This window comes from Papio anubis, unplaced genomic scaffold, assembly GCF_008728515.1.
Source record: "Papio anubis isolate 15944 unplaced genomic scaffold, Panubis1.0 scaffold59, whole genome shotgun sequence".
In the NCBI taxonomy this organism is placed as follows: Eukaryota; Metazoa; Chordata; class Mammalia; order Primates; family Cercopithecidae; genus Papio; species Papio anubis.
In genome coordinates, this window is record NW_022166121.1 from 246159 (window position 1) to 265495 (window position 19337).

General features: G+C 41.7%; 1 protein-coding gene across 1 annotated transcript in view; it reads right to left on the minus strand.

The window, feature by feature from the left end:
• DNAAF4 (dynein axonemal assembly factor 4) overlaps nucleotides 1-19337 on the minus strand; it is a 67726-nt gene that overhangs the window by 29760 nt on the left and 18629 nt on the right. Inside the window, 1 exon segment of the mRNA XM_009210214.4 lies at nucleotides 7891-8122. Within this exon segment, the coding sequence (XP_009208478.2) occupies nucleotides 7891-8122 (232 nt within the window).

Consider the following 19337-nt stretch of genomic DNA (forward strand, 5'->3'; position numbering starts at 1 on the left):
TACTGACGTTGAATGTAAATGGCCTAAATGCTCCACTTAAAAGATACAGAATGTCAAAATGGATAAAAGTCAACCAACCAAGTAAGTCTTTTAACAGACTTGCCTAACATATCATAAACTTAAGGTAACAGGGAGGAAAAAGATATTCCATGCAAATGGATACCAAAGTGAGCAGGAGTAGCTATTCTTCCCCCCCCCCCCTCCTTTTTTTGAGACAGAGCCTCTTTCTATTGCCCAGGCTGGAGTACAGTGGCACAGTCTTGACTCACTGCAACCTCTGCCTCCCGGGTCCAAGTGATTATCCTGCCTTAGCCTTCCGAGTAGCTGAGACTACAGGTGCGCACCACCACACCCGGCTAATTTTTATATTTTTAGTTGAGACAGAGTTTCACCATGTTGGCCAGGCTGGTTTCCAACTCCTGACCTCGTGATCCGCCCACCTCAGCCTCCCAAAGTGCTGGGATTATAGGCATGAGCCAATGCGCCTGGCCAGGAGTAGCTATTCTTATACAAAACAAAGCAGACTTTAAAGCAACAACAGTTTAAAAAGATTAAAAAGGACATTATATAATGATAAAAAGATTAGTCCAACAGGAAAATATCACAATCCTAAATGTTTATGCACCTAACACTGGAACTCTCAAATTTATTTATTTCCTTTTTTGTTTTTTTTTTTTTTGAGACAGAGTCTCGCTCTGTCACCCAGGCTGGAGTGCCGTGGCACAATCTTGGCTCACTGCAACCTCCACCTCCAGATTCAAGCAATTCTCCTGCCTCAGCCTCCTGGGTAGCTGGGATTACAGGCATGCGCCACCACGCCTGGCTAATTTTTGTATTTTTAGTACAGACGGGGTTTCACCATGTTGGTCAGGCTTGTCTCAAACTCCTGACCTTGTGATCCACCTGCCTTGGCCTCCCAAAGTGCTGGGATTACATGCGTGAGCCACTGCGCCCAGCCAGACTTCTCAAATTTATAAAACAATTACTATTAGACCTAAGAAATGAGATAGCACCACAATAATAGTGGGAGACTTCAGTACTCCACCGACAGCACAAGACAGGTAATCAAGACATAAAGTCAGTGAAGAAATAATGGATTTAAACTATATCCTAGAACAAATGGACTTAACAGACATTTACAGAACATTCTACCCAACAACTGCAGAATATGCATTCTTTTCATCAGCACATGGAACATTCTCCAAGACCAACCAAATGATAGACCACAAAAGAAGTCTCAGTAAGTTTTTGTTTTTGTTTTGTTTTTGTTTTTGATACAGAGCCTCACTGTGTCGCCCAGGCTGGGATGCAGTGGCGTGATCTCGACTCACAGCAAACTCCACCTCTTGGGTTCAAGTGATTCTCCTGCCTCACCCTCCCAAGTAGCTGGGATTACAGGCCCCCACCACCACACTAGCCTAATTTTTGTGTTTTTAGTAAAGACGAGGTTTCACCATGTTGGCCAGGCTGGTCTCAAACTCCTGACCTCAGGTGATCCACCCGCCTTGGCCTCCCAAAGTGCTGGGATTACAGGTGTGAGCCACTGTGCCCAGCCATCTCAATAAATTTTGGTTTTTTTTTTTTGAGACGGAGTCTTGCACTGTTGCCCAGGCTGGAGTGCAGTGGCCGGATCTCAGCTCACTGCAAGCTCCACCTCCCGGGTTCACGCCATTCTCCTGCCTCAGCCTCCCAAGTAGCTGGGACTACAGGCGCCCACCACCACACCTGGCTAATTTTTTGTATTTTTAGTAGAGACGGGGTTTCACCATGTTAGCCAGGATGGTCTCGATCTCTTGACCTCGTGATCTGCCCGCCTAGCCCTCCCAAAGTGCTGGGATTACAGGCGTGAGCCACCGTGCCTGACCCATCTCAATAAATTTAAGAAAATCAAAATTACATCAAGTATTCTCTAAGACCACAGTGGAATAAAACTGGATATCGACTTCAAAACGAACGCCCAAAACTATACAAATATATGGAAATTACATAACCTTCCTCTGAATGATCTTTGGGTCAACAATGAAATCAAGATGGAAATTTAAAAATTCTTTGAACTGAACGATAAGAGTGATACAACCAATCAAAACCTCTGGGGTACAGCAAAAGCAGTGCTAAGAGGAAAGTTCATAGCACTAAATGCCTACATCAAAAAGTCCGAAAGAGCATGAACAGACAATCTAGGTTCACACCTCAAGAAACTAGAAAAACAAGAACACATCAAACCCAAACCCAGCACAAGAAAAGAAATAACAAAGATCAGAGCAGAACTAAATGAAACTGAAAGAAAAAAATACAAAAGAAAAATTAAACAAAAAGCTGGTTCTTTGAAAAGACAAACAAAATTGATAGACCATTAGTAAGATTAACCCAGAAAAGAAGAATATCCAAATAAGCTCCATTAGAAATGAAATGAGAGAAATTACAACCAATACCACAGAGATATAAAAAATCATTCAAGGCTATTATGAATACCTTTATGCGCACTAACTAGAAAACCTAGAGGAGATGGATAAATTCCTAAACCTAAAAGGAATTAATCCTCCCAGATTAAGCCAGGAAGAAATAGAAATTCTGAATAGACCAATAACAAGTAGGGAGATTGAAACAGTAATTTAAAAATTGCCAACTAAAAGAAGTCCAGGACCAGATGGATTCATAGCTGAAATTTTTTTTTTTTTTTTTTTTTTAAAACAGGGTCTTGCTCTGTTGCCCCCAGGCTGGAATGCAGTGGTGAGATCTCAGCTCACTGCAACCTCCACCTCCAGGTTCAAGCGATTCTCCTGCCTCAGCTTCCCGAGTAGATGGGGTCATAGGCATGCGCCACCATACACTGCTAATTTTTGTATTTTTAGTTAGATGAGGCTTCACCATGTTGGGCAGGCTGGTCTCGAACTCCTGACCTCAGGTGATCGCCTGCCTTGGCCTCCCAAAGTGCTGGAATTACAGGTATGAGCCACACTCCCGGCCCAAGAGCTGAATTCTAACAGACATTCAAAGAGAACTGGTACCAATCCTACTAAAACTATTCCAAAAGATAAGGAGGAAATCCTCCTAAATCACTCCATAAAACCCGTACTACCCTAATACCAAAACCAGGAAAGGACATAATAAAAAAAAGAAAACTACAGACCAAATATCCCTGATGAACACAGATGTAACACTCCTCAACCAAATACTAGCTAACCAAATGCAACAGCATATCAAAAAGGTAATACACCATGGTTAAGTGGGTTTCATACCAGGGATGCAAAGCTGGTTTAACATACACAAATCAATAAATATAATACACCACGTAAGCAGAAGTCAAAACAAAAATCTTATGATAATCTCAATAAATGCAGAAAAAGCATTTGAGGCTGGGCGTGGTGGCTCACACCTGTAATCCCAGCATTTTGGGAAGCCGAGGCAGGCGAATCATTTGAGGTCAGGAGTTTGAGGCCAGCTTGGCCAACATGGCAAAACCCCGTCTCTACTAAAAAATACAAAAAATTAGCTAGGTGTGGTGGTGCACACCAGTAATCCCAGATATCGGGGAGGTTGAGGCAGGAGAATCGTTTGAATTTGGGAGGCAGAGGTTGCAGTGAGCCGAGATCATACCACTGCACTCCAGCCTAAGGAACAGAATGAGACTGTGTCTCACACACACAAAAAGCATTTGACAAAATCCAGCATCCCTTTATGACTAAAACCCTCAGCAAAATGGGCATAGAAGGGATATACCTTAAGGTAATAAAAGCCATCTTTGACAAACCCACAGCCAATATTATAATGAACAGTGAAAAGTTGAAAGCGTTTCCCCTGAGAACTGAAACAAGACAAGGATGTCCACTTTCACCAACTCTATTTAACATATTACTGGAAGCCCTAGCCAGAGCGATCAGACAAGAGAAAGAAATGAAGAGCATCTAAATCAGTAAGGAGGAAGTCAAGTTGTCACTGTTCGCCAATGATATGATCGCATACCTAGAAAACCCTAAAGACTCATCCAAAAAGCTCCTAGATCTGATACATGAATTCAAGTAAAGTTTCAGGATACAAAATCAATGTAAACAAATCAGTAGCACTACTATACACCAACAAGAGCCAGGCTGAGAATCACATCAAGAACTTGACCCCTTTTACAACAGCTGCAAAAAAAACCCCAAAACAAAACAAAACAAAAAAACAAAAAATGTAGGAATATACCTAACTAAAGAGGTGAAAGATCTCACAAGGAAAACTATAAAACACTGCTGAAAGAGATTGTGGATGACACAAACAAATGGAAGCACATCCCATGCTCATAGATGGGTAGAATCAATATCGTGAAAATGACCATACTGCCAAAAGCAATCTACAAATTCAACGCAATCCCCATCAAAATATCATGATCATTCTTCACAGAACTAGAAAAAACAATCCTAAAATTCATGTAGAACAAAAAAAGAGCCCACATAGCCAAAGCAAGACTAAGCAAAAATAACAAATCTGAAGGGATCACATTACCTGACTGCAAACTATACTACAAGGCCATAATTACCAAAACAGTATAGTACTGGTATAAAAACAGGCACATAGGCCAGTGGAACAGAATAGAGAATCCAGACGTAAAGCCAAATACAGCCAGCCAATCTGACAAAGCAAACAAAACCATAAAGTGGGGAAAGGACAACCTATTCAACAAATAGTGCTGGGATAATTGGCAAACCACATGTAGGGGTATGAAACTGGATCCTCATCTCTCCCCTAACACAAAAATTAACTCAAGATGGATCAAAGACTTAAGTCTAAGATCTGAAACAATAAAAATTCTAGAAGACAACACTGGAAAAACCCATCTAACACTGGCTTAGACAAAGACTTGATGGCGAAGAATGCAAAAGCAAATGCAACAAAAACAAAGATAAATAGATGGGACTTAATTAAACTAAAAAGCTTCTGCACAGCAAAAGAAATAATCAGCACAGTAAATAGACAACCCACAGAGAGGTAGAAAATCTTCGCAAACTATGCATCTGACAAAGGACTAATATCCACAGTCTACAGGGAACTCAAATAAATCAGTAAGAACAAAACAAACAATCCCATCAAAAAGTGGGCTAAGGACATGAATTAACAATTCTCAAAAGAAGATATACAAATGTCCAGCCAGGTGCAGTGGCTCACGCCTGTAATCTCATCACTCTGGGAGGCTGAGGCAGGCAGATCACCTGAGGTCGGGAGTTCGAGACCAGCCTGACCAACATGGAGAAACCCCATCTCTAAATTGGCCAGGCATGGTGGTACATGTCTGTAATCCTAGCTACCCGGGAGGCTGAAGCAGGAGAATCACTTGAATCTGGGAGGCAGAGATTGCGGTGAGCCAAGATCGTGCCATTGCACTCCAGCCTAGGCAACAAGAGCGAAATTCTGTCTCAAAATAAATAAATAAACAAAGAAACAAATGTCCAACAAACATATGAAAAAAACATTTTTTCATATGTTTCCCTAATAACATCACTAATTATTAGGGAAATACAAATCAAAACCACAATGAGATACTGTTAAGAATGACCATAATTTAAAAATGAAAAAATAACAGAGGTTGGTGTAGATGAGGTGAAAAGGTACACTTTTACACTGCTGGTGGGAATGTAAACTAGCACAACTACTATGGAAGACAGTGTGGAGATTCCTTAAAGAACTAAAAGTAGAACTGCCATTTGATCCAGCAATCCCACTACTGGGTATCTACCTAGAGAAAAAGAAGTCATTAGACACTTGCACACTTATGTTTATAGCAGCACAATTGCAATTGCAAAAATATATAACTAGCCTAAATGCCCATCAACTAAAGAGTAAAGAAAATATGGTGTGTGTATATATATATAAAATCATGGAATACTACTCAGTCATAAAAAGGAATAAAATAAAATAATGGCATTCTCGGCAACCTGGATGGAGTTGGAGATGATTATTCTATATGAAGTAACTCAGGAATGGAAAACCAAATACCGTATGTTCTCGCGTTTTTTGGTTTTTTTTTTTTTGAGACGGAGTTTTTGCTTTTGTTGTCCAGGCTGGAATGCAATGGCACAATCTCAGCTCACCACAACCTCCGCCTTCCAGGTTCAAGCAATTCTCCTGCCTCAGCCTCTTGAGTAGTTGGGATTACACGTATGTGCCACCACACCCGGTTAATTTCGTAATTTTAGTAAAGATGGGGTTTCTCCATATTAGTCAGACTGGTCTCAAACTTCCAACCTCAGGTGATCTGCCCGCCTTGGCCTCCCAAAGTGCTGGGATTATAGGTGTGAGCCACTGCTCCCGGCCCATGTTCTCACTCATAAATGGGAGCTAAGCTATGAGGATGCCAAGGCATAAGAATGACATGGGCCTGGGGACTTGGGGTGAAGGGTGCAGGGGTGAGGGATAAAAGACTACACATTGAGTGCAGTGTACACTGCTTGGTTGATGGGTCTACCAAAATCTCAGAAATCACCACTAAAGAACTTATACATGTAACCAAACATCACCTGTTCCCCCAAAACTACTGAAATAATAATTTCAAACACACACACACACACACACACACACACACACACACACACACACACACAAAACAGAATATTTGTATCAGCCGGACATGGTGGCTCATGCCTACAATCCCAGCACTTTGGGAGGCCAAGGCAGGCAGATTGCTTGAGTTCACGAGTTCAAGACCAGCCTGGGCAACATGGCAAAACCTCATCTCTACAAAAAGTACAAAAAAAATTAGCTGGACATTGAGGCACATGGCCTGTAGTCCCAGCTACTTGGGAGGCTAAGGGAGGATGGCTTGAGCTGGGGAGGCAGAGGTTAGAGTGAGCTGAGATCGCGCCACTGCACTCCAGCCTGGGTGACAGAGCCAGACCTTATCTCAAAAAAAAAAAAAAAAAAAGAAAGAAAAAAGAAAAAAAATTACATTAATTTATCTATTTTTGAACACATCAAGATTAAAAGCTAGAAGCAACCTTTATTTGCTGTAGAGTAAGTTTGCTTATAGTACTCATTTTCCTAAGTGATGTGAGGAAAAGGTCTTTTAATGAAATTCCTAGTTTCTTATCTCCGATGGAATAAATGAATGCTTCTGACACTGTTAGTCCACTCCAAGTCTTTTTGGGCCTGAGCCTGAGTTAAGCACTTATTTAACAACATCTCTGTAAATTTCAAAAGAAAGCACACAAGCAAAGAAGACACTCTTCTTTTTGAATCCTTGAATGAATCCTTGCTCATTCTTTTTTTTTTTTAAGAGGGAGGAGTCTGGCTCTGTTGCCCAGGCTGGAGTGCAGTGGCACGATCTCACTGCAACCTCCGCCTCCCAGGTTCACGCCATTCTCCTGCCTCAGCCTCCCGAGTAGCTGGGACTACAGGCGCCTCCTTGCTCATTTTATTAGAAAACTTCATTACCGGCCGGGCGCGGTGGCTCACGTCTGTAATTCCAGCACTTTGGGAGGCCAAGGTGGGCTGATCACGAGGTCAGGAGATCGAGATCATCCTGGCGAACACAGTGAAACCCTGTCTCTACTAAAAATACAAAAAATTAGCCGGGTGTGTTGGCGGGCGCCTGTAGTCCCACCTACTCGGGAGGCTGAGGCAGGAGAATGGCGTGAACCCGGGAGGTGGAGCTTGCAGTGAGCCGAGATCGTGCCACTGCACTCCAGCCTGGGCAGCAGAGCAAGACTCCATCTCAAAAAACAAAACAAAACAAAAAGAAAACTTCATTACCCCGAAAGAAGAAATGTCTTTTACTTTAGTCTTTGTACTGAATTGCTTATTCTCAATATGCCAAAATAGTAACCTAATGCTGTGAATATATTTACAAAAAAAGAAAAGTGTCATATATATGTCACCAACAGGACTCACTACTCAAGAAAGTCTTAATCATTTTACCTTTTGGAGCAAGATTTCTCGATGCCGAATTTCTAGTACTAGTCTTATATTTTAATTGTTTTCTTTCTTCTTTAATTTGCTTTTCTTTTTGACATAATTTCTGTTCCTTCTGAATTTTTTTTTGCTCTTCAGCTTTTCTTTGACATTCTTTCCAGGCTTCCAATTCTTTAGTGGCTTTTATCCGTTCATTTTCTTTCATATCTTCTATTTTTTTCCTCTCTTCTTCTTCAATCTATAAAAATTGCAATTACCAAATTCCTTAAAATACATAAAAGCAACATTTCTTTAAATGAGAAATTCATTACAATAATTAATTATTCATACCTCTAAACTCTTGCCATTGTATGTGTAACAACAAATAGTATTGAATTTTGAATTAAAATGGGAAAGGTAAATGATTCAGGAGAAAAACCATTGGTGTTGGCATCATGGAACAAAGGTTTTAGTCCCAGATCTACCATTAGCTATATGATCTTAGGCAATCACTTTCTCCATCCTCAGTTTACTTATATGTAAAATGTGGGCAGGCATTCAATTAGATGATATCTAAGGGCTTGGTAGAAAAAATAATATAAATTTATTATTCTAGGAGTTAAGCCACTTCTCTCAAAATCTATACACACACACCAACACATATACTCAAACATTTGCTTTTCAGCTTATCCCAAGTCTTACCCTGTCAACTGAAGTTGTGTCAACTGAAGAGGGAACAGTAGAAAAGGAAACAGGAAGGATGAACAAGGTGGTCTGTCTCTGGTGGGTGGAAATATTTGAAGTCTTAATCCTGCTGCAAAACCTACGTTTGCACTACTAGTTGTCTGACACTTTCGAAGAGCTAAATACCAGGTGAATTTGAAAGCAGTATCTTGTACAGGTGTGTGGCAACTTTTCTCCCTTTCACAAACTTCCCTCACATGGGCAAGAAAAAAAAACCCCTGTGAAATAGAGTACCTAGTTGGTGTACATGATTGACTCCATGTATCTGACTTCCCTATGGTAAGAAAGATTTCTTTTTTTTTTTTTTTTTGAGACGGGGTCTGGCTCTGTCACCCAGGCTGGAGTGCAGTGGCCGGATCTCAGCTCACTGCAAGCTCCGCCTCCCAGGTTCACGCCATTCTCCTGCCTCAGCCTCCCGAGTAGCTGGGACTATAGGCGCCCAGCACCTCGCCCGGCTAGTTTTTTGTTTTTTTTTTTTTTTTTTAGTAGAGACGGGGTTTCACCGTGTTAGCCAGGATGGTCTCGATCTCCTGACCTCGTGGTCCACCCGTCTCGGCCTCCCAAAGTGCTGGGATTACAGGCTTGAGCCACCGCGCCCGGCCAAGATTTCTTAACTCTATCCACGAGAGAAGCACTTACTTCAATGATCAAAATGCCTGTGCTATCCAATATAGTAGCCACTAGCCACAGGTGGCTAATTAACTACTTCAAATGTGGCTACTGAGACTCAGGAACTGAATTTTTAATTTTATTTAAGTTTCATTAATGTACATTTAAATTAATTTACATTTAAATAGGACATCTGAAGTGGTTCTAGAATATGGATATGCTAGGATGAAGGTCCCTAAAGGTTGTATTACTTTAAAATAGAGATTTAACATTACAAATATGAAACCTGTGCACTCAAAGGTGCTCTATAATATCTACATGACATAATACTCTCTTCTAGAAGACTGATTATTTTCCTGTGAGATGCTGACTTTAAAATAAATTTCACAGGACATTGAATGAAAATTTCCTGTAGTCCCAATTTTACCTCAGGCTTAAATTAAGCACAAAATATGCTAATTATTACTACATATTCTAAGTTCAGAGAGTCGCCAGTGAGCTGCCAACAGACTGAACCAGGAAGAATCTACACATGGCAATGAAACAAAATTTAAATGACTCACAATAAGGCATGATGAACACTCCGTGTTAGAGAGGAAGCCACAACCTAAAAGACGACTTCACCCAGCCTAATTATATGTCTGCCTTTTTTCACTCTCTGCCCCAAGACATGAAAAAGAAAGAATATGTGAAGAGTCAGACACCCTCACCCATCATAATCCCTGCAAGAAGAATGAATTTTACATGAAGTTTTTAAAATGCATAAGACTAAGTCTTAATTACCAAAAATGAGACTGTTCTTACAATGAAAAATAACAGGAAAGTTCTGGTATTATAGCCAAGATGTAGTTAAGGGAACTATATGCATAATGTTAATTTATAATAAGCTATATTAGAGACAGAAATAGTCCAGCTCTTCAGAAAGAAGTGATGAAGAGGAGAAATCAAGAAAGGCTTCACAGAGTAAGTAACAGAAGGAACTACAATGAAGAGAAAAACACGAAGAAGAAAATAACACAAAGCTTATGAAAAACAGAAAAGAGAGACTACATGCACCAAAGAAAAACAGAGAGTACATTGACCAGGCACGGTGGCTCATGCCTGTAATCCCAGCACTTTGGGAGGCCGAAGCAGGCAGATCATCTGAGGTCAGGAGTTCGAGACCAGCCTGGCCAACACTGTGAAACCCTGCTCTACTAAAAAAAACAGAAATTAGCCAGGCATGGTGGCAGGTACCTTAATCCCAGCTACTTGGGGGGCAGAGGCAGAAGAATCGTTTGAACCCGGGAGGTGGAGGTTGCAGTGAGCTGAGATAAAGTCACTGCACTCAAACCTGGGGAGAAAAGAGCGAGACTTCTCTCAAAAAAAAAAAAAAAAGAAAGAAAGAAAAAGAAAAACAAGAGTGTACAGAGAAAAAAAAAACTGTTTACGCCTCTTATATACCCTCACAACACTCCATAGTTCACTTGCAGTCACCAAATTTGTGGGTTTTTCCTATGCTTACCAATTCTCTAACACCAGCTAATTCAGTTCTGACATTATCTACCTGGAGTTAGCATTAGATCCCACAGGTTACAGGCTCAATTCCACAAGACAGTCCCCACATAGGTGCCAATCATAAGTCCAGGTCTCCCATGTTTCTTTTTTTTTTTTTTTTTTTGAGACGGAGTCTCACTCTGTCGCCCAGAGTGGAGTGCAATGGCGTGATCTCTGCTCACTGCACGCTCCGCCTTCCAGGTTCACATCATTCTCCTGCCTCAGCCTCCTGAGCAGTTGGGACTACAGGTGCCCACCACCACGCCTGGCTAATTTTTTGTATTTTTAGTACAGCTGGGGTTTCACTGTGTTAGCCAGGATGGTCTCAATCTCCTGACCTCGTGATCCGCCCACCTTGGCCTCCCAAAGTGCTGGGATTACAGGTCTGAGCCACCACACCCGGCCCAAACAATTCTTAAAGATATGTTATTATTTATTTATTTACTTATTTATTTTGAGATGGAGTCTGGCTCTGTCACCCAGGTTGGAGTGCAGTAGCGCGATCTTCACTCACTGCAACCTCTGCCTCTCGGGTTCAAACAATTCTCCTGCCTCAGCCTCCTGAGTAGCTGGGATTACAGGCATGTACCACCACACCCGTCTAATTTTTATATTTTTAGTAGAGACGGGGTTTCACCATGTTGGCCAGGCTGGTGTCGAACTCCTGACTTCAAATGATCCACCCGCCTCAACCTCCCAAAGTGCTAGGATTACAGGTGTGAGCCACCGCACCCAGCTCTTAAAGATATTTAAAATAAAAATCATCTAATATAGGAAAGACACAATTTAACACAGACACTGACAAATATTAAACAATCCTTGAAGGTCTTTTAAAGAAAAACAGGCCGGCGCAGTGGCTCAAGCCTGTAATCCCAGCACTTTGGGAGGCCGAGATGGGCAGATCACGAGGTCAGGAGATCGAAACCATCCTGGCTAACACGGTGAAACCCCATCTCTACTAAAAATACAAAAAATTAGCCGGAGAGGTGGCGGGCACCTATAGTCCCAGCTACTCAGGAGGCTGAGGCAGGAGAATGGCGTGAACCTGGGAGGTGGAGCTTGCAGTGAGCCGAGATAGCGCCACTGCACTCCAGCCTGGGCGACAGAGCAAGACTCCGTCTCAAAAAAAAAAAGAAAAATCATCTAATAGAGGGAAGATACAACGGAGGAATCTGCAGTAACAGAAAAATTCAGAAGGCTAAAATAATAATCATTGTACATAAGGGAACTGGATGGCGGGGAGCAGTGGCTCACGCATGAAATCCCAGCACTTTGGGAGGCCCAGGCAGGTTGATCACTTGAGGTCAGGAGTTCAAGAACAGCCTAGCCAACATGGTGAAACCCCGTCTATACTAATAATACAAAAATTAGGCGGGCATGATAGCACACACCTGTAAACCCAGCTACTTGGGAGGCTGAGGCAGGAGAATCACTTGAACCTCGGAGGCAGAGGTTGCAGTGAGCCACGATCGCCCCCTGCACTCTAGCCTGGGTGACACAGTGAGACTCCTTCTCAAAAAGAAAAAATAATAATAATAATAAAATAAAATAAAGAAATTGGGTTTTAGGTGTTTGTACTGTTCAAAAGAGGATGCCCTTTACTACAGGCTATTAGTTTAATACAGACAGCAAATACAACTAATAGGAGAATGATGAATAATTCCTAAACCAAATTTTTGAAAAACGGGAAACGTATAATTCTTTTAATCTAGAAAGAATGAATGGTCAACAAGGCATTGTTCTTTTTAAGCCAATCCCACTTGTGAATTACATGCAAAAATGATAAATAAAATATTAGCAAACTCAGCCCAGTGCAGAGGCTCACGCCTGTAATCCCAACACTTTGGGAAGCCGAGTTAGGCGAATCACTTGAGGTCAGGAATTAGAAACATGCCTGGCCAAAATGGTGATACCCCATCTCTACTAAAAATACAAAAATTAGCCAGGTGTGGTAGCACACACCTGTACCCGTAATCCCAGCTATTTCGGAGGCTGAGGCACAAGAATCGCTTAAACCCAAGAGGCAGAGGTTGCAGCGAGCCGAGACTGCACCACTGCACTCCAGCCTGGGCAACAGAGTGAGAGGCCATCTCAAAAAAAAAAAAAAAACAAAACAAAAACCAAAAATATGTATATATGCAAACTTAACCTAGGAAAATATTAAAATTATAATACACCTTGATGAAATAGGGCTAACTTAACCTAGGAAAATATTTTTTTTTTTTTTTTTTGAGACGGAGTCTCGCTCTGTCACCCAGGCTGGAGTGCAGTGGCCGGATCTCTGCTCACTGCAAGCTCCGCCTCCCGGGTTTACGCCATTCTCCTGGCTCAGCCTCCCGAGTAGCTGGGACTACAGGCGCTCGCCACCTCGCCCGGCTAGTTTTTTGTACTTTTTAGTAGAGACGGGGTTTCACCGTGTTAGCCAGGATGGTCTCGATCTCCTGACCTTGTGATCCGCCCGTCTCGGCCTCCCAAAGTGCTAGGATTACAGGCTTGAGCCACCGCGCCCGGCCAACCTAGGAAAATATTAAAATTATAACACACCTCGATCAAATAGGGTCTTTCTTACTTAAGGTATTAGGAAATCAACAGAGAAAATATGATGTCAGTGTATGCCAAAATGTCAGCTGATATTGGGAATAAAAATAAGAAATAAAACTTTATAAGCTGGATGGAAGGACCAAGACTACGTTATATTTCATGTTGAAATATTAGAAATAGCCGGGCACAGTGGCTCACACCTGTAATCCCAGCACTTTGGGAGGCTGAGGCAGGTGGATCACCTGAGGTCAAGAGTTCGAGACCAGCCTGGCCAAAATAGCAAAACTCCCATCTCTACTAAAAATACAAAAATTAGCTGGGCATGGTGGCACACAACTGTAGTCCCAGCTACTCGGGAAGCTCAGGCAGGAGAATCTCTTGAACCTGGGCGGTGGAGGCTGCAGTAAGCTGAGATCATGCCACTGCACTCCAGCCTGGGTGACAGGGCAAGACTCTGTCTCAAAAAAATAAAAATAAAAAATAAAAGAAATATTAGAAATATTTCCAGCAAAATCACTAAGGCAAGTATACCTAATGTTTTACTATTTTCCTAGAGGTCAGAACCTAAATAATAAAATTTTAAAAATAAGAAATACAAATATAGATTACAAGGAGATAGAATTGCCACCATTTGCAAATAGTACACTACTTAAAATAACCAAAATAATAAAATGACTAACCAAAGAAAATTCAGCACAGCAGTCACATATAAGATCAACTAGCCGGGCGCAGTGGCTCATGCCTGTAATCCCAATGCTTTGGGAGGCCGAGGTGGGCAGATCACAAGGTCAGGAGTTCGAAACCGGCCTGGCCAACATGGTGAAACCCTGTCTTCACTAAAAATATAAAAATTAGGTAGGCGTGGTGGTGCATGCCTGTAGTCCCAGCATCTCAGGAGGCTGAGGCAGAAGAATCGCTTGAACCCAGGAGGTGGAGGTTGCAGTGAGCCAAGATTACGCCACTGCACTCCAGCCTGGGCAACAGCATGAGGCTCCATCTCAAAAGAAAAGAAAAGATCAACTTATACAAACTTATAAAAACAAACTTACTTTCCTACAAACTGGCAATAAATAATTAGAAACTACAATGGAAACATTAATTTCATCAACAATCACCAGAAAAACATAAATGAATAAGTTTAGCAAAATATAAGCAAGTCATAAGGCCAGGCGTGGTGGTTCACGTCTGTAATCCTAGCATTTTGGGAGGCTGAGGTGGGCGGATTACCTGAAGTTGGGAGTTCAAGACCAGCCTGGCCAACATGGTGAAAACCCGTTTCTACTAAAAATACAAAAAATTAGCCAGGTGCAGTGGCATGCGCCTGTAATCCCAGCTACTCTGGAGGCTGAGGAAGGAGAATTGCTTGAACCCAGGAGGTGGACGTTGCAGTGAGTGGGCCAAGATCGCGCCACTGCACTCCAGCCTGGGCTACAGAGAGAGACTTTGTCTTAAATACAAAATAAACAAACAAAAAATATAAAAGCAAGACACATACGGGTATTAAATAATTTTGCTGAGAGATGTAAAGTAAATCCAAATAAATGGAGATAAATGCCATGTTCCTGGAGGGAAATCTCAATATTATAAATATGTTGATGCTCTGCAAATTTACAAAGTCAATGTAAATTCAATCAACATACCAAGAGGACTTCTTAGGAAACTGGATAAGTCAATATAAAATTCATCTGCAAAAACAAGGTGCAGATTTTGTGGCAACATGAAGAGGCTGGCAATTCCCCTCCACAAATATTAAGGATAAAACTGGATAAAATGATCAAAAACAACCATTTCGGGGGACTGGAAATTAACCAAAAGAAGACTCCAAAGAAGTCTTTAGTCTAGAAAACTGCTAAAGTTCTAAGTATGAACCGTAAGAAGCTGTGCCCTTCGGCCTGAGGTTGCTCCTAACACCCGCTCCCAGCTAGGATGATGAGCCTGGCAATTTTACAGACTGAGTATCCCTCGTCCAAAATGCTTGGAACTAGAAGGGTTTCAGATTTTGGGTTTTTTTCAGATTTTGGAATATTGCAGAATACATACTGGTTGAGCACCCTTACTCCGAAAATCTGAAACCCAAAATGCTCCACTGAGCGCTTCCTTTGAGCATTGTGTTGGTGCTCAGAAGTTACAGATTTGGGGCATTTCAGAGTCTGTATTTTTTTATTATAAATGCTCAACCCATACCAACATGAAACTACCAAAAAGAACCTAGCAGCTTCTTGCTACAAAGGGTGGGCTCATTTCTGGGTAGGGCAGTGAAAACCTGTAGCGTTGGTGGATAAAAGTGGTAGGATTGGTTGGGAATAAAGAGGAAAAATGTGCAGTTGGTTTAAGGTTGAGGTCCTGGTTAGGATAAGTGCCTAAGTAGTCAGAAATTTAGTGGAAAGATCATGTAAATGAGAGAGCTACGGATGCATGGTGAGTTTATCACAACCTTTTAAGGCTCTCTTATGAAACAATGGATAGAAGACAGAGAGATGACATGTTCAAAGTACTGACAGAAAAAAACAAAACTATAAACCACAAAATTTATATTTACCAAAACTATTCTTCACAAGTGAAAGCAAAATACATGCCAAGACAAATGAAAACTGAGGGAATATGTTGCTAATAGACCTGCTCTGTAAGATACACTTTTTTAAAAAAGGGCCAGGCATGGGGAGGTGGCTCACACCTGCAATCCCAGGTGTGATTTGGGATGCCAAGGCAGGAGGATCACTTGAGGCCAGGAGTTCAAGACCAGCCTGGGTAACACAGAGTATCCCCATCTTTCTTTTTTTTTTTTTTTTTTGAGACAGAGTCTTGCTCTGTAGCCCAGGCTGGGGTGCAGTGGCCGGATCTCAGCTCACTGCAAGCTCCGCCTCCCGGGTTTACGCCATTCTCCTTCCTCAGCCTCCCTAGTAGCTGGGACTACAGGCGCCTGCCACCTCGCCCAGCTAGGTTTTTTTTTTTTTTGTATTTTTTAGTAGAGATGGGGTTTCCCCATGTTAGCCAGGATGGTCTTGATCTCCTGACCTCGTGATCCGCCCGTCTGGGCCTCCCAAAGTGCTGGGATTACAGGCTTGAGCCACCGCGCCCGGCCGAGGATCTCCATCTTTACTACACAGGCATGGTGACATGTGTATGTAGTCTCAGCTACTCAGGAGACTGAGGCAGGAAAACTGCTTGAGACCAGAAGTTTGAAGCTACAGTGAGCTATGACTGTACCACTGCACTCTAACCTGGACATCAGAGTGAGACCTTATCTCTTAAAAGAGAAAAGAAAACAAAGGTATACTAAAAAGACCTCTTCAGGCTAAAAGGAAAATGATACCAGATATTAACTAATTCATATCTACAACAAAGAATGAAGAGTATGGGAAATGGTGAATATGTGGGTAAGCATAAAAGACAATACAAACAGATTTTTTTAATGTGGTCTATACATATTAATAGAACATGATTCAGCCTTAAAAAGGAAGGAAATTTTGACACAAGCTAAAATAAGGATGAACCTTGAAGACAAAGTATGCTAAAAAATATAAAACGGTCACAAAAGGACAAACACTGTGTAATTCCACTTACATGAAGTACCTAAAATAGTCAAATTCATAGAAACAAAAAGTAGAATGGTGGCTGTCAAGGGCTGGGAGGATGGGGAATAGAGAATTATTGTTTAACGGGTACAGAGTTTTAATTGTGCAAGATGAAAAGAGTTCTGGAGGGCTGGGCACAGTGGCTCACGCCTGTAATCCCAGCACTTTGGGAGGCCGAGGGGGGCGGATCACTTGAGGTCAGGAGTTAAGAGACCAACCTGGCCAACTTGGTGAAACCCTGTCTCTACTAAAAATACAAAAAATTAGCTGGGCGTGGTGGCACGCGCCTGTAATCCCAGCTACTCGGGACGCTGAGGCAGGAGAATTACTTGAACCTGGGAGACGGAGGTTGCAGTGAGCTGAGATTGTGCCACTGCACTCCAGCCTGGGCGACACAGCGAGACTCCAACTCAAAAAATAAAATAAAATAAAATAAAATAAAAGAGTTCTGGAGATGGCCAGTAGTGATGGTTGCCAACATACTTAATGCCATTGAACTATATACTTAAAGATGGTAAATTTTATGTTAGGTATATTTTACCACAATTAGACAATAAACTTTTTAAAAATACAATATATATATATTTTTGCTTTCTACTCTTCATTTATTCAAAAACCTAAGATTTTTTTAAGAAACAATGATTTTTAACATAAAATCATAACACATATTGTTGGGATTACAACAAGTATATGTGCATATACATATACCTGAATGGTAGGAGTAGAAAATGGAGTTATATTAGAGCAAGTTGCTGTATTTTACTGGAACTGAGTCAGTATTAACCTGAAGTAGATTGTGATCAGTTAAAGGAACATAAAACAACAACTGAAAAATAAATTTTAGGAGGTTCCAAGTTGGCCAAATAGGAACAACTCCAGTCTACGGCTCCCAGCGTGAGCAACGCAGAAGACGGGTGATTTCTGCATTTCCAACTGAGGTACCAGGCTCATCTCACTGGGGCTTGTCAGACAGTGGGTGCAGCCCATGGAGTGTGCGCCGAAGCAGGGCAGGCATCGCCTCACCCGGGAGTGCAAGGGGTAGGGGAAATTCCCTTTCCTAGCCAAGGGAAGCCATGACAGACGGCACCTGTAAAATCGGGACACTCCCACTCTAATATTGCACTTTTCCAACAGTCTTAACAAGTGGCACACCAGGAGATTATATCTCGTGTCTGGCTCGGAGGGTCCCACGCCCACGAAGCCTCACTCGCTGCTAGCACAGCAGTCTGAGATCGAACTTCAGGGTGGCAGTAAGGGGTAGAGAAGACCTTAAATGACCTGATGGAGCTGAAAACCACGGCATGAGAACTACGTGACGCATGCACAAGCTTCAGTAGCCGATTCGATCAAGTGGAAGAAAGGGTATCAGTGACTGAAGATCAAATTAATGAAATGAAGCGAGAAGAGAAGTTTAGAGAGAAAAGAGTAAAAAGAAACAAACAAAGCCTCCAAGAAATATGGGACTATGTGAAAAGACCAAATCTACGTTTGATTGGTGTACCTGAAAGTGACGGGGAGAATGGAATCAAGTTGGAAAACACTCTTCAGGATATTATCCAGGAGAACTTCCCCAACCTAGTAAGGCAGGTCAACATTCAAATTCAGGAAATACAGAGAACGCCACAAAGATACTCCTCGAGAAGAGCAACTCCAAGACACATAATTGTCAGATTCACCAAAGTTGAAATGAAGGAAAAAATATTAAGGGCATTCAGAGAGAAAGGTCAGGTTACCCACAAAGGGAAGCCCATCAGACTAACAGCAGATCTCTTGGCAGAAATTCTACAAGCCAGAAGAGAGTAGGGGCCAATATTCAACATTCTTAAAGAAAAGAACTTTCAACCCAGAATTTCACATCCAGCCAAACTAAGCTTCATAAGTGAAGGAGAAATAAAACCCCTTACAGACAAGCAAATGCTGAGAGATTCTGTCACCACCAGGCCTGCCTTACAAGAGCTCCTGAAGGAAGCACTAAACATGGAAAAGAAAAACCGGTACCAGCCACTGCAAAAACATTACAAAATGTAAAGACCATCGATGCTAAGAAGAAACTGCATCAACTAACGTGCAAAATAACCAGCTAACATCATAATGACAGGATCAAATTCACAAATAACAATATTAACCTTAAATGTAAAAGGACTAAATGCTCCAATTAAAAGACACAGACTGGCACATTGGATAAAGACTCAAGACCCATCAGTGTGCTGTATTTAGGAGACCCATCTCACGTGCAGAGACACATACAAGCTCAAAATAAAGGGATGGAGGAAGATCTACCATGCAAATGGAAAACAAAAAAAAATCAGGTTGCAATCCTAGTCTCTGATAAAACAGACTTTAAACCAACAAAGATCAAAAGAGACAAAGAAGGCCATTACATAATGGTAAAGGGATCAATTCAACAAGAAGAGCTAACTATCCTAAATATATATTCATCCAATACAGGAGCACCCAGATTCATAAAGC